At 41.4% G+C, this 13450-nt stretch overlaps 1 protein-coding gene across 12 annotated transcripts in view; it reads left to right on the forward strand.

The window, feature by feature from the left end:
- TIAM1 (TIAM Rac1 associated GEF 1) overlaps positions 1–13450 on the forward strand; it is a 358647-nt gene that overhangs the window by 315173 nt on the left and 30024 nt on the right. For 10 of the 12 annotated variants that reach the window (XM_087418160.1, XM_087418167.1, XM_087418157.1 and 7 more), the window contains 3 exons: positions 9157–9336; positions 10897–10965; positions 11270–11395. In XM_087418160.1, the coding sequence (XP_087274286.1) occupies positions 9157–9336; positions 10897–10965; positions 11270–11395 (375 nt within the window). Of the gene's footprint in view, positions 1–3643; positions 4046–9156; positions 9337–10896; positions 10966–11269; positions 11396–13450 lie in introns of those variants that run through there. The other 2 variants (XM_087418168.1, XM_087418165.1) reach the window with 2 other exon arrangements.

A 13450-nucleotide genomic window follows, 5' to 3' on the forward strand; every position in this document is an offset into this window, starting at 1 on the left:
GGTTGAGCACTGTAGGAAAGTTCTTTATCTGGCTCTTTGGTGCAAGACCATGAATTTGTTTTCCATAATGCATCATGCTTTTATCACTGCATACAGAGTTCTTTGGGTCAGTATCCTCTTCTCATCACAGCCTCCAAAGCACAATTTAAAAACTGTTACCTATATCCAAAAGACCCCTCCCCGACAAAGCCATTGTATGTGATTATGTTTCTGTATTTATTCATCTTTTTTTATAAGGTTGATCTGTTTATGTTGATCCCTCTACCTGTCTCTCATTCTTTTGTGTGACATTTACTAGTCACTTAACCTGAGCAAATCACACAACTTTAAATTTTACCTTTGTTTTCTCATCTGCAACATCAGGATGATTTTTGCCTTTGTCCAGTGACTGGACGATTAGTTGGTCAAATGATGTAACTATGGGAGAACACATTGAGAATGGAAATATACTATTAAAATATGAACTGTTTTTCATAACCTGCCTTTCTACATGTGTCCTTTTTTGTCTCTTTCTGTGTTTATATACGGTCATGTATTGCTTAACGACGGGGATGTGTTCTGAGAAACGCATTGACGATTTCGTCGTTGTGCGAACATCATAAAGTGTACTTACACAACCCCAGATGGTATAGCCTTCTACACACCTAGCTGCATGGTACTATCTTGTGGGACCACCATCGTATATGCAGTCGGTCATTGACCGAAACATCGTTATGCGGCCCATGACTGTATCTCTGTAGGACTTTCTTGAGTGCGTATGTTTGAATATCTTCAGCATCTCTTACTCGCGTGTTTCTCTTTCACTGTCATAGAATCATCATTCTCAGTGTCTTCTTAAGTTGAGCACAGTATAAAATTTAATATTTGAAAGTAATTTTAATATTTATAAATTTCGTATTTATAGACTGAAAGGCTTTATGCTGTTGGTTATTAATTACAAAGCAGCTGAATGGAAATATACATGTCTCATTTAAAGCAAAACAAACTAACAAAAACTGGCTTAATGTTACTTTTTATTTTTGTGGCTCCCATCTTACTTTTACCTGCTTTTTTGCGGGGCAGGAGAGGGTCAGATGCCCTCAAGAGAAACAATATTTCTATACTGAGGTAAGATATTGAAGGGTATTTGTTAAGTGATTCTATTACTGAAACTAAAAATGTTAATTCTCAATTTCTAATTTGATTTGGGAATACAGCTATTTTTCCTGTATGTAAAACATTTATTTCTGAATATTTTTTAACTTGGATCATTTTTACCTCACTGTAATAGCCCAGTGTTCTCATCCTCTTGTGGATTTTCCGAGATTGTTTCCGCTTTAAATATAGTGAGTCATGAGTCCTGAACAGGGTTGTCTGTAATATCAGGTCTGACAGTGGAGGGAAGGACGAGGCCCTGGGGCTTGTTGTCTGATCCTGGGTGCCTTCTGACTTCGTGGTTCTTTCTCCAGAGAACAGGGCCCTGAAACTCACGTGGAACAGACAGGGTCAAATGTAGGAACAGGCGCTACTGTTCCTGGATTTCACTGTAGAAATGCGTGGTGGGCTTTCGTAAAAGAGAATTTCTTCAAAATTATTGACAGGTTTGGGTGATGATGTGGGTGTTTTCAAAGATCATACAGTGGAGTGCATTGAAACCATAGGTTCATATTCCTTTTTGCTAGATTGGACATAGTGAGCACTGCGTGATTCTGTACCCTAAAATACTCCCTAGTTTTGGTTTGATTCAGATTTTATCTTCTGTATTTGCAATATTCTGTCATACAACCCAAGTTACTTAGCTAAAATAGCCTTTAATGAATTAAATTTCTCTCTTTGGGTATTTGAAAGCAGAAACCTTAAATTTAGCAAATGTTCTTGGAGACTGTGTCCTACTGTGTATTATTATAGTAAATAAGAGCTAATACTTATTTAGTGTCTTGTATATATCTGCTCCATATTAACTCATCTCATCCTCACAGTACGTCTCAGAGAGAGATACTATTATTCCTCCTATTTTATAGATGATGATATTGGAACAGAGAGGTTAAGCAATTCACTGAAGGTCACACAGTTCTGAGAAGGCAAAACCAGGCCTTATGTTGTTACCTGCTATACTAAAACTACCTTCTGCCCAGATTGTTAAGGTCTGGTGTTAAATACTAGGTTTCAAAAAAGCAGGGGGCCGGCCCCATGGCTTAGTGGTTAAGTGTGCGCGCCCCGCTGCTGGCGGCCCGGGTTCGGATCCCCGGCGCACACGGACTCACCACTGCTCCAGCCGTGCTGAGGTCGCGTCCCACATACAGCAACTAGAAAGATGTGCAACTAATGACATACAACTATCTAGTGGGGCTTTGGGGAAAAAAAAATAGGAGGAGGATTGGCAATAGATGTTAGCTCAGAGCCGGTCTTCCTCGGCAAAAAGAGGAGGATTAGCATGGATGTTAGCTCAGGGCTGACCTTCCTCACAAAAAAATAAATAAATAAACTTAAAAAAGAACTAATTAAAAGAGAAGGAATTAAGTGATTAGTGGTGCTATAAGCCAGTTAGGTATATACTCATTAGCCACTTAAGCTTTCTGGGTGTCCTTTTTTTTTTATGATTTAAAGTAAGAGCAAGTATATATCTTAAGTTTCTTGATTAATGTTAAATATTTTTTGGATGCATCTCCTATATGAGTGTGTAATTTTTCTTGAGAGTAAACCAAACATTAATTTTTAAGTTGTAAACTGTCTAAACACAGAAGGATGATTTAGCCTTAATTTGAAAGCACCAGACTGGTGTAGAATATAAAAATAAATGAATAAACAAATAAACAGATAAATGAAATGAAGCCAGTAATCATTTTTTGTTCCGGCTGAATGTGTGAGGACTGTTGCTATTTTTTTTTTTTTAATGTTTTTGCTGTTCTTCCTGAATGAATTGTTTTATGAAATATTGGGCAGAATAAAGAGAATGCATGTTGGAGTTTTATGTGTTTTTTGATTTTTTTTTAAATAGCAGTTTTTGCTACACACGGCCTTTTGGAGTTGAGCAAGTAAATAATTGCAAGCTTGTTGTTGAGCGGGGCTGGCACTGGAAGGTCACAGCCGCGGGGTGGGGGTTGGGACTTTCACACTGCAGGGCCAGTCTAGAGGCCTTTATCTTTGTAAGCCGCCTCCTTCCTCTTGTGCCTGTGGGTGACAGCCTCAAAGGGCCTCCTCACCACTGGCTACTTGTTTCCCAGCTTCTAATTGAAAACTCTTGTCTCTGGAAATGAATACTAATGAGCCCCAGGCAGTTGTGTCAGGCATTCCAGGCCCCCTGGCAGCTGTGATGTTGTTTTCCATTTAGCAAACGAATTAGAATAATTTTCAGAGCACTTCCATTCTGAAAGCCTTCTTTTTGCTTTTTCATCCCAGTTGTGATTGTCTCGGAAATGTCTGCTTTGGTAACAAAGCATTAGCGGAACATGTGAAAATATAAACTGTGAAACAGTTTTGTTTTGTAGTGCCTGCTCCCGACTCAGCGAGGGGTGTCTTCAAAGTTGTTGGAGCCGGGCGGGCGGGTGGGTTTAATATTCCTGTGCAGTGCAGGATGCTGACGAGTCAGCTGATCCCGGTCCGCAGAGTGGAGACGCTCACATCCCGGGGAGGCATTTTCTGCTTTGTTTTTGCTTCTGTTGGCTCTCTGTTTCTGGAACTTTTGTTGGCTAGCCAGGTGAAATCAAAGCATGAATTCCCGTCCACGGTGTAGCCTTTGACACCTTCCCAGAGGGCCCTGATGGGAAGTGGGTGCTGCGCTCCGGATCGCACTGCCGCTGCCCTGTCTGTATTGCAGCCGTAGGTTTCACGGGAGAGCCAGCGTGGGCTCTCTCTGTGCGAGGATGCTCTCTTGGGAGCCGGCAGGCGTTTGGTGCTCTCGGAATATTTTCAGAAACTTCTGTTTCTGTGCCGAACACGTCAGGTGGTAGAATTACCATGAGAATATATATTACCGAGGATGTCTGCCCTGTGGAAAATAAAGCGCAAGGCCAGGATTGAAAACAATGACAAGTCCGGTGATTCTGTCTACCGGACACTTCATCTGGTGAGCACGTTTGAATTCTATCAAGCCTTGTTTATGTTACGACTTTCCAGCTGAATTGTTTCCCGACCCAAATGATGGTGATTATGCTTGTCCCGTTTTCCCCACACTGTATCCTTTTGCCCTCTAAAGCCCCTTGTTGATAAAGAATATATATTTTAGCATGGGGGTGGGGCATCTGTAGTTGGTGTGAAGTCATATTTGCCTGGAATCTTTGCATTTGTCTATTTTTTTGTTCTTAAATGGCAGAAAGGTGTATTATGTATTTTTTAAACTAAGTGTCATTTGGATTTTTTCCTCCTTTCGGTTGTTGAGATTTAGAGTGTGTTTGTGTTAGATGTATGGCAAATCTCCCTATCCTCACCTCTGATTGGATAGTCTGACTGTTCAGCCAGCGTTTCTGGAAAGAGGATGTTCAACTTGCCTTCTATAAAGTTTTAAGTGCTTTTGACTTTATTTCTGCTGACTTGAGATAGAGATGGATATAGAACTGTTGGCTCGGGGGATGTGTTAATGGTTTACCGTCCACTGACCACTATCGTACATGTCAGGTCCTGTGGTAAATGTTGACTCCCTAATGAGAAAGTGTAGTGGGTTAATGGTAAGGAATAATTTAACAAAATCAAATTCAAACTTTTAATAGTTTAATATTAACATCAGAGTCTGTCTACTATTGGATTTTGTGTCATTTAATGAAACTTGAACTTTGACAGTGACTATGTCTGATTTACTCAGACGTGTTTTCTTGACTATTTCTTCTTCAAAGTTTGTTCTTAAGGAGACCGAGAAGGTGATAGAAAACTATAGGGATTACCATCGTATATAATGGTCTTTGAAATTGTGGAGTACATGTCTTTGGTGTTTGTCTGCAAAAAAGCTTAAAGAAAGGTTAAGAGATTTTAGGCCACTCTGGCCCCTTTTAAATCTGTAGGATATGTTAAATCGGTCAGACTCAAAGGGATAGTTTTAGGACTCTGAACTCATCTAAGAGATAAAAATTGCCTTTAGTGGTTGCATAACAGGAAAAGCTTAAACAGCTGGGTAGCTTGAGTCGACGGTGTATACTTAAAAAAGTCTGCCCCCTGCCTTTTTGTACTTTCTTTTCATGTTGCACAGGAAGAACGTGGTATAATAAACACTGAGCTTCGTGCTGGCCTCAGCAAGGTGGCCTGTTTCCTCCTGCAGGTGTCCTATTCATCTCTGTGTTGGTTGGATAATTCTTGGTCCTGACAGGGGAACAGCTCTGCTACCCTTTCGCGGTTTTACACTGGCAGCTCTGAAATGCCTGTAAGTGCTTGTCTGTTTCCAGGGCGACTGACTGCAGCCCTCAAGTTGGGGAGAGGTTCGTGCCTCTCCCGTTGGAGAAACCTTAGCTGTCTTCTTCTCGGTAATCCTCCTCTGCTTGTCCCAGTTCCAGGAAACTTGGCTTTCGGGAGCGAGCTGAGAACCTCCCATGGCAGCTACTTTTCTGGGCACTTTTTGGCTACAGGGCTTGGTGTGTGAATGACCGGGATGCCACGTAACACTCAGTGGTGGAGTGAGGACAGCACTGCACTCAATTCCTCCTGCAAACTACGACATGGCTAAGCTACGCAGAGATGGTCCTGATGGGTTTTGGTGTAAAAAACTGGGGCCATGGTCAGGGGGCAGGGCAGGGGCCATAAAAGCTGGACCACAATGTGTAAACTCTCTAGATTACAGGTATTCTAAGGAAGACCTGCATTTCATACTTCCTTCTAAGGATAGTTTTTGGGTAATATTTTAATAAAACAAAATTCTCAAGCTTGACGACATCTTTTTAAGTTAATTGTTTCCTAACAAAAATTCCATTAAGAAGGGGCTGGCCCAGTGGCGTAGTGGTTAACTTCAGCACGCTCCGCTTTGGCAGCCCAGGGTTCACAGGTTTGGATTCCAGGCACGGACCTACACCACTCATCAGGCCATGCTGTGGTGGCGTCCCACATACAAAATAGAGGAAGATTGGCACAGATGTTAGCTCAAGGACAATCTTCCTCAAGCAAAAAGAGGAAGATTGGCAACAAATGTTAGCTTAGGTCCAATCTTCTTGACCAAAAAAAAAAAAATTCCGTTAAGAACTTATAAATGAGACCACTTGACAGTATATGCATTATAACTTATAATTCTATGTTTTTTAAATTCTTTATTTAAATAACATGTAATTGACAGTAAAAAGATTACATCCATTTCGACTCAGTTCCTTGTGATAAACCTGAGAGTTTATACTTTGAATCAGAGAACAGGGTTCTCTGGTTCAGGGAGAAACTGCTGTGCCCCTTTCTCAACTTCAGAGGCCACCTGGCTAAGTCTATCCTAGGTTTAGGAATATGTTTATTAAAGAAGGGATGCCTGGGGCCGGCCCCGTGGCCTAGCGGTTAAGTGCACGCGCTCCGCTACTGGCGGCCTGGGTTCAGATCCAGGCGCACCGACGCACCGCTTGTCTGGCCATGCTGAGGCGGCATCCCACGTACAGTAACTAGAAGGATGTGCAACTATGACATACTATCTACTGGGGCTTTGGGAAGAAAAAGAGGGAAAAAGGAGGAGGATTGGCAATAGATATTAGCTCAGGGCTGGTCTTCCTCAGCAAAAAGAGGAGGATTGGCATGGATGTTAGCTCAGGGCTGATCTTCCTCACAAAACAAAACAAAAAAAGGAAATCTCAAAGTATTTATGGTGAAAGAGAGGGAATGAAAACCCAGAAACTCCATCCCATACCTTCCATTATGATACCCAGATGTAGCAATAATGACAAGTCAGTGTGGTGTAAATTGGGAGCATAAAGGGTAGTGCCTTTTGAAATTTCCTGCCTTTGATATGTGTCAGAGCCCCAAAGTGATAACTTTTGCCTTTTTTTTAAAAGTGTGGGACATCCTTTGAGGACATTGGCTTTCACATGGCAACTTGTCTGCATGATAAAGCTGTAGAAAGGGGTACTGTGTGTCTGATGGGAATTCAGTGGTGGATTTATTGTGAGTAGTAACTTTCATGTTAATTTGCATATAAAGGACAGACAGCTGTACTTATTGTTAGGACATTGAGAAAAGCATTGTGTAAGTGAAGGTACCAGTTATACATGTGTTGTGTTAGGTTCCTCTGCCGAGTGCCAGATCTAAGCAACAAAGGAGAGTTTGGGGTAAGCTGGAGGGCAGGGCTGTTAGTTGTCAGCCATTGTCACAATCTGTCTGTGGGATTTTCATTTTGGTGAGGTTCGTCTTTTCCCATCACATCTATGTTATGATGCAGTTGCCTGTTACAGTTATCACTGGATCATCTAAAAGATATGTGGACATTTTTGTTAAAATGGATCTGTTTGTTCTTTTTTTAATTTTCAAGACAAAGCCATATTTAATTGTATATTTAAGGATGACGTTGAGTTTGCACAAACCTGACATAACTAAATAAAACTGTGTACCTTATTTCTACTAAAACAATCTTTGATTAAAAACAAGTAGTCTTTTTTTAAGTGTCTGAAACTCACAATTCCATAGAGAACGTTGAACAGCGCCACTGACAGGTGACTAATACTTTTTGGCAAGTATGACCAATGTTAATGCCAGCAGTAAATAAGCTGTGGTCATTGTAAGAGAGTTGGAATAATAATTATGGATTTGGGTCCTGGCTCTCCCCTTCCTTGTCATAACATTGCTGCTAAAGCGTCCTTGTTAGGTTCTCATTTCCCACGTCCTTGTACTATCTTTATTCCAGGCTTCCTTCTCTTTGCAATATGCTAATGAGGGAAGGCCTGTTAATGTTGGCTGCCTTCCTCTGTGTTGAAAAATTGCCCCCATGGAATATACCCCCTTTAGCTCCTCCCCAAAATGCCAGCCTTGACTTCCAGCTCTGTGCACCAAGTGTTTTGGGGAGGATGGTCTCATGTTCCTCCTGGGTAGGTGGGTGATAGAAGAAGTAATTCTTTATTTGCACAGGTCTTTATTGGAAATACTTCCTGCCTAGGGGTGAATGAGACAATAGAAGCAGAGAAGTATGAGAAGGCAGCCGTGACTTCCAAGGAGATATCCATCAAACATTTGTAGAGTGGCACATTTGAACAAATATTAATAATCTAGATTTTGTGCTACAAAATAGCCTCTGGAGTAATTCTACAGAGAGCTTTAAAAAATAGTGACACTTGTGTGTCCCATCCCAGAGATTCTGATTGAATTGATCTGGAGGGTGCACTGGGCATTGGGAGGCTTACAGGCTCCCCAGGTGAGTCCATTATGCACCCAATGTGGAGAACTGCTGGTCCCGCGGGGTTTTCAGCAGCCTACAGCCTGTGCTTTGGAGAACTGTTTTGCATAACTTGAAAAGTTGGCATTTTAGAATCCTAGAAACTTCCACCTGAATCATCCCAGGCAGAGATTGGGTGGAGACTGGGCTGTCCCATTGAAGCCGTGCTCAGGGCCCAACACCCTTTAGTCTTAGAGGGGAGTGGTATCTTATCTTTCTGCCTTTGGAGAAGCTATAGAGGTAGAAACTTTTTTTTTTTTTAAATATATGGTAGTCTGTCATTGTCTAGAAAGTTGGCTCAGTGTCAATTTTTAACAGAGCCAGGAAGAATCTTAGCTTGTAAAATCGTCTTCCAACACGGCAAACGAAGTATATATAGCACACTTAACTGGGAGTCTGATAATTAATTAGCCTCACATTTGGGGTGAAATGCACTTAACTTCTCTGTATCCCCGTCTCTTCTTTTTGGTATACTTCTTGCCGTGGTTAAGAACACAGGCTTTGAACCACGCTGCCTGGTTTCCAGCTGTGTAATCTTGGATGAGTTACTTAACCTCACTGGGTGTCTCAGCTGTTACATGGGAATGATAATAGCCCTTATTTACCATGTAGGAGAATTAAATGCATCAGACCAGTGCCTGGTCTGCGGTGAGCACTCAGTATGTTAGCAATTGTTACTATGGCGGTTTTGCGCATTCAGTGAGCTCTCACATGTGTGGAGCAATTTGGGGAAACGAGAGATGTAATTCGTGTGTGTTAGTTCATTAACCGGGAAGAACCCCTTTAGGAGGGACAGCTGTCAGACAAGCCTCTCTAATGAGGGATAACATCATCTGCCTTGCCTTTTAAACTGTGCTCTGAAGAGTACGGAACAGGTGGCCGCATTTTGTCGCAGTCTGCATGAGATGAACCCCTCTGACCCGAGCCCGTCTCCGCAGGACTCGGCCGGGCCTCAGCTGGCCACCATGAGACAGCTCACGGACGCCGACAAGCTACGCAAGGTGATCTGCGAGCTCCTGGAGACGGAGCGCACCTATGTGAAAGTACGTGCTGTTTCCCTGCCTCTGTCCCAGCAGGGCCTGCCTTCCGTCCTCCTCTCGAAGGGGGGAACTCGGTGTGTTTATAACCACAGAGCTAGATCATGATGATGAAGAGTATCTTGGTCTCTCCTCTGGAATTTGGCCTTGATTCTGAATGTTAAGATCTCCTATTACGTTTTAAGGAGCACATCAATTCTTATAGCAATTCATTAATATATATAATTGATCGATTGAGAAAGGAGATGATGGTGAATATTAAATGATCCTTCTGACCTTTCTAAACATGTTGTTGAGCTAAAACTAAAATTGAATTTAATTTTGGAAAAATTTAAGGGTATTATCTGCAAAATCAAATTTGAGTCTAGGCAGAAGGGAATTAGGTCTGTTTTCTTTGTATTATCACTTGTTCTGACATTTAGTTATATGCCTATAACTATACAATTTATTCCTATATAGTTTATAATATATATAACTATTGTTTAAAAATGATTAAAGAAGACAATTTAGGTGATACAAGCAAATTTTATATTTAACACTTCACGAAGTGGACAGTCTCTTTGGAGGACTGTAAAATGGGGCAAAAGGTGATAAGCTTTTATAGGATAAAGAATACAGAACAGGGGCTGGCCCGGTGGTGTAGTGGTTAAGTGCACGTGCTCTGCTTCAGTGGCCCCGGGGTTTGCAGGTTCGGATCCCAGGCGCGCACCAACACACCAGTTGTCGAGCCATGCCATGGCCGTGTCCCATATAAACTAGAGGAAGATGGGCATGGATGTTAGGCCAGGGCTAATCTTCCTCACCAAAAAAGAAAAAAGAGAATACAGAACAAGGAAGAGACAAATAGAAGATATGTGATTGGCTGGCGCAACACAGTCAGCCTTGTTTGGGGTGAGAAGGCCCCAAGTTGGCTTGGTGTTTGGGGATTGGCTGACTTGATACACTGCGTTTCTGGTCGAGCAGAGCATTCACAGGGACATGAAAGTTACCTGTTTCGGTTTGCTGATGTGGCACCCTGGGGAGGAGCAGCTCCATCTTGGGCCTAGAAAGTTATTTCAACACTGTATAATTTATAATATATTCCTATAAGTATATAATTCCTGTAACTATAATAATTGTATAATTATATATTCCTATAACTGTATAATTTAGTAACATATATGTTACAACAGAATGATCTGTTTTTAATGATCTATTTTAGTCGTTAAATCGGGGGTCAGCAAATTATGGCCCTTGGGCCAAATCTAAGCCCTCTGCCTATTTTTACAAATAAAGTTTTATTGGAACACGGCCACACTCATTCATTTATGTATTCTCTATGCCGCTTTCCTATTACAATAGCAGAGTTAAGTAGTTGTGACAGAGACTATATGGCCTGCAAACCCTGAAATATTTACAGAAAAGGTTGGCTAACATCCGTGCCCATCTTCCTTCCGTATCCTTTTTTAATGGACCTTAATGACCTAAAGACTGTAATGTTAGCATTTGGGACATAATCTGTTTTTTCTCCTTTAGATTCTTTGTAGACTTTTAAATGTGCTAATGAGGTATCCTTTCAACCCATAGGACTTAAACTGTCTCATGGAGAGATACCTAAAACCTCTTCAAAAAGAAACTTTTCTCACCCAAGATGAGGTATGGTGGAAATTGTCTTAACTTTGTGAGGGTCACTCTACAGTTTGACTTGGTGACGAGGAAGGAGTAGGGGGCATGCACAATACTGAAAGCATTTTGAATTCATTTAATTGTAATAAGTAAGTCAAATTATTGCCTATTAAGCTCTTGGCTTGTACTCGGAGGGTAAGAAGCTGCCCCCACCCTCTGGTGTTAGGATCGTTATCTTAATTGATGAGTATTGATAGAAAAACGAAATCAGATGCAAGTAAGTTTCTGAACACTAATGAAATATGAGGTAGATTAAATTTTTTTCATTTTCCAGCTTGATGTGCTCTTTGGAAATTTAACTGAAATGGTAGAGTTTCAAGTAGAATTCCTTAAGACTCTAGAAGATGGAGTGAGACTGGTACCTGATTTGGAAAAGCTGGAGAAAGTTGATCAATTTAAGGTAAGTCTCATCCTCAGTTGGTCTAAAGTTGCCTCCTAATGGTGGGTTATCCAGCAGGGTAAAGTTGACTCTCCCAATAACACGTTGTAGGAGGCATTATACTGTCTTTGATAAGTTCTTGTGCTCATGGTATTGAGTTTTCTTTGGACTTCCAGTGAAGGTCAATTCCTAAGGGGATTCTGGGAGGAGAACTGTGTCTTGCTTGTCTGGCTAAGGTAAAACCAGTGCCATCAGCTTCATTAAACTGGTGTATCTGCTGGCTTCTACTTTGGAAGAGGTACCAACGTTGACCTTTTGTTCTGTTTAGGCGGGGGCCTTTAATACTTGCTACTAGCAAATTAGACTAGCACCCTTGGTTTCCCAGTAAATGAATTAATTGATCCTGTTCAAGGAAACTTTGCTTAATGGCACTGCTTATCATTATCTAGGAGGAAGACAATCTTCCAGCACACAGTGTCCTTGCAGCCTTAATGAGGATTTATGACTAGTGCCTCAGTGAGGATGCTTACAGCTTATTTCCTGCTCCTTGTCTGGCTTTCCTTTATTGCAGAGATTTCCTGTACTGCACTTCCAATTGACAAAGCTCATTGATTAATGCACAATAGTGTTGGCTTACATCACCCACATGTACTTTTATTTTTTAAACCAAGTGATAATTCTGTACATAACTATTTGTGGCCTGTTCCATTCAACAATATCATAAATATCTTTCTATGATAATTAATGAACATCAGGATCTTTTGTTAAGCACGTGTGGTATACAAGCAAAGAACAAAGAGAGAGAATAATCCCCACAGGAAATACTGAGTCGACTCGAATACAAGGCTGCAAGCAACCTGACCTCATGACGCAAAAAAAAAAAAAATTTCAAACAGAGAAGAGAGAACAGTGTAATGAAACCCCTACTCATCACTCAGCTTCATGTTATCAATCTTTTGCACATCTTATCGCATTTCCTTCCTCCCTCTTTCTCAGTTTCACTGTTTGGCTAGAGTATTCTAAAGCAAATCCCAGATAACACATACACATCATTTCTGATAGTCCCATACTGGCTTTGTACAAAGGCCACAAACTTATTCAACCAATTTCCTTCCAGAGGTTCAATTTTCCGATATTTTAATCTAAATGATGCTACAAAGAACATCTTGGTGGCTAATTCTTTATGCATACCCTTATTTCCTTCTTTACGAAAAACTCGTCTTTTTTTTATTTTTGGTGAGGAAGATTCACGCTGAGCTAACACCCATTGCCAATCCTTTTTGTTTTTTTGCTTGAGGAAGATTAGTCCTGAGCTAACATCTGTGCCAATCTTCCTCTGTTTTGTATGTGGGATGTCTCCACAGCATGGCTGACGGGTGGAGTAGGTCCACACCTGGGATCCGAACCTGCAAACCTGGGATGCCAAAGTGGAGCGTGCGGAACTTTAACCACTCGGCTCCGGGGCAGGCTCTGAAAAACTCATCTTTTAAGCTTTTCCTATTGCCAAATTGCCCTGCAGAAAGGCTTTACCGTTTTACTTTCTCACAACCAATATACAATAAGCCCCATTTCCTGACACCCAGACCAATACTGTCCTACCACTCTTTCTCAGCTTTGTCAATCCGATAGGCCAAAAAATTATACTTTATCATTTTACATTGTGTCTCTTTGATTATGCTTGAGGCCGAATGTGTCTTCATCTGTTTATGAGTCTCAACCACTTAAATAAACAGAGTCAGGATACCAGGGCTCCAGACCTGGCTTGGTCACCAGGAGTCCTGTGACTGTACACTCTGTCTCCCAGCCTCAGTTTCCACATCTATGAAACGGAGGGGCTGGTCTGGGTGATGTACAGGCTTTCAGGTGAAAAATTCTGCGGTTTTGTACATTTCTCATTATATCCTGTGCTAAGTGGGGGAGAAGGGACATGCCAGAAATAACATCGTTTTCTTGAAAGACTTACCAACACCCACTCACACTGTGTTAAATGGCCCAAAGTATCACCAACGACCCCTGGGATGAAAAAAAAACGAATTCGAGTCCCCAGAACTAGTGCTGACCCACATGTACTTTTAA

This window comes from Ceratotherium simum, chromosome 27 (assembly GCF_057802395.1).
Source record: "Ceratotherium simum simum isolate JZ-2026a chromosome 27, ASM5780239v1, whole genome shotgun sequence".
Lineage (NCBI taxonomy): Eukaryota > Metazoa > Chordata > Mammalia > Perissodactyla > Rhinocerotidae > Ceratotherium > Ceratotherium simum.